This window comes from Apis dorsata, unplaced genomic scaffold (genome assembly GCF_000469605.1).
Source record: "Apis dorsata unplaced genomic scaffold, Apis dorsata 1.3 scaffold_919, whole genome shotgun sequence".
Lineage (NCBI taxonomy): Eukaryota > Metazoa > Arthropoda > Insecta > Hymenoptera > Apidae > Apis > Apis dorsata.
Window position 1 is genome coordinate 189,678 of NW_006264030.1, and position 2,140 is coordinate 191,817.

At 19.2% G+C, this 2,140-nt stretch overlaps 1 protein-coding gene across 4 annotated transcripts in view; it reads right to left on the minus strand.

Annotated features, from left to right (window-relative positions):
* Window positions 1-475: 475 nt before the first annotated feature.
* LOC102681532 (ankyrin repeat domain-containing protein 39-like) overlaps window positions 476-2,140 on the minus strand; it is an 8,449-nt gene continuing 6,784 nt past the window's right edge. For 2 of the 4 annotated variants that reach the window (XM_031514163.1, XM_006623579.2), the window contains exons 3-4: window positions 1,031-1,184; window positions 476-951 (exon numbers count right to left, since the gene is read on the minus strand). In XM_031514163.1, the coding sequence (XP_031370023.1) occupies window positions 491-951; window positions 1,031-1,145 (576 nt within the window). In that variant the 5' untranslated portion in view covers window positions 1,146-1,184 and the 3' untranslated portion in view covers window positions 476-490. The remainder of the gene's footprint in view (window positions 952-1,030; window positions 1,185-2,140) is intronic. The other 2 variants (XR_422776.2, XR_004151579.1) reach the window with 2 other exon arrangements.

Genomic DNA, 2,140 nt, shown 5'->3' on the forward strand with positions numbered 1-2,140 from the left:
TCTTTATTTTTACTTTTATTAATTTCATTAAAAATTTACAATCTATTAATAAAATATTTTTTTTTATTTTTAAATATTAAAAAATATATCTCTGATATTCAAAATATTCAAATACTAATATAAGCGAAAGTGTTATTAGTTGTTATAGTTTATTAGCATTAAAAATATATTTATATTTTAGTTATGACTTAATTATTAATAAATTGGAAAAAAAAAATTATATAAAATATAATATTCAATATTTTTTGAAGTTATATTTTATAGATTTATTAAAATGTTCGAGTATCAAGATTTCATTTTATATCTATTTATCAAAAATTATTTTATTTTGACAAATATTCTTAAAATAATTCAATAAATAATACAATAAATAATTTCATAATTATATTACATTTTTCTTACATATTTGTTTTACTGAATACATATATTATAATTGATATTATTTTTTAATATATAAAAATTGAGACTTCAAATTATTTTTATTTATCATTTATTTATTTTTTTCTTTATTTATATATGTCAATAAAAATGGTAAAATGTCAGGAAATTTTTCATTTACCAATTGTTCTATACTCTGCATATTGTTATTCAACAGTGATAGATTAGTGCATGGTATTAATAATTTACAAACTGATGTTGAGCGTGCTATAAGTGCTTTATGTAAAGGAGTATAATTATCAGCATCTTTTAAATTAGGATTTGCATCATATTTTAACAAAAGTTCGACAATGTTACAGTGACCTTGCATAGCTGCTCTATGTAAAGCAGTGGCTCGACCACAGCGTGTTTGTGCATTCACGGCTGCATCATTTTCTAATAACATATTACAAATTTTATAATGTCCGTTTCTAGCTGCATAATGTAATGCTGTATATCCAGCTGAATCTTCTATATTAGGAGAAACACCTTTCTTCAATAATGTCTTTACACGATCCAAATCATTATATTGTGCTAAAAGTTACATAACTATTAGTAAAAAATAAAATCTTGAAAATAATGTATTTAAAATTGAATAAATTTAATTATTTACCAGCATACCATATACCACGTTCAAACTCCATTTCCATTAAAGATTGACAAACACTGACATTAGTACTTACATTGCAGCATTTATTATGATCATTATAACTATGATTATGCTCCATGTTTAATATAGGTACAGATTTAATACCTGAGTGATTTACCTGTCGTTCCATTAAAAAAAATAAATAAATAAAATTGCATTTAAAATCTCTTACTATACAAGTTTAAGTATTAAATTATTATGGATGGAAAATAGTTTTTGATAAATTATTATCAATAATAATGAAAATATATATATATAAGAAAGTATTTTTAGATTATATTAATCATATATTTTTTAACAAATTTTCATTTACAATATGCAAAAAAATTTTGTTTACATATATTATTTTGTTTACATATATTATATATTATATAAATTAAATATATATATATATATATATATATTTATATAGTGAATATATCGAATTCATATATGAAAATAAGATCGGTATATAAAATTGACTTTTATGTAACATATCGTATTTCAATTATTTTGTAATAAATAGAATATATCGATTAATTAGTATATAATTTCTTTTCATTTCGAAGCGTGATGCTGTGCTAACACATGTTGAATACGATACAAATTCTATCGCACATTATGTAATAATCCTAGTTTTGATTCCATGTATTATATATTATAAATATTATTTCGAATGTAGACAAAAAATGACAATTTTTTTTAAAATTAAAATGTATATTGCATATCATGCAATTTGATATATCAAATGCATCAAATTTCTTCATTAAAAAAAAAATTCTGAATTTTAATGTATTATCTAAACGATTGTTAATTAATAATTTCTGCACAAATTAAAAATAATGAATAAAATTAAGGATATTTTTTTTATCATTTCTATATTCTATTATATAATTTTATATGCTTAATGATCGTTTTTTATGCATTTTTATATTAATAAATAAAATAATTAACTACGAAGAAAAATATTAATTTTATCGGAAATATGTAGAAACTGGAATCTATATCTTATACAGTCTTATTAATATCATAATTATTATCATTATCATTATTATTATTATTATTATTATTATTATTATTATTATTATTATTATT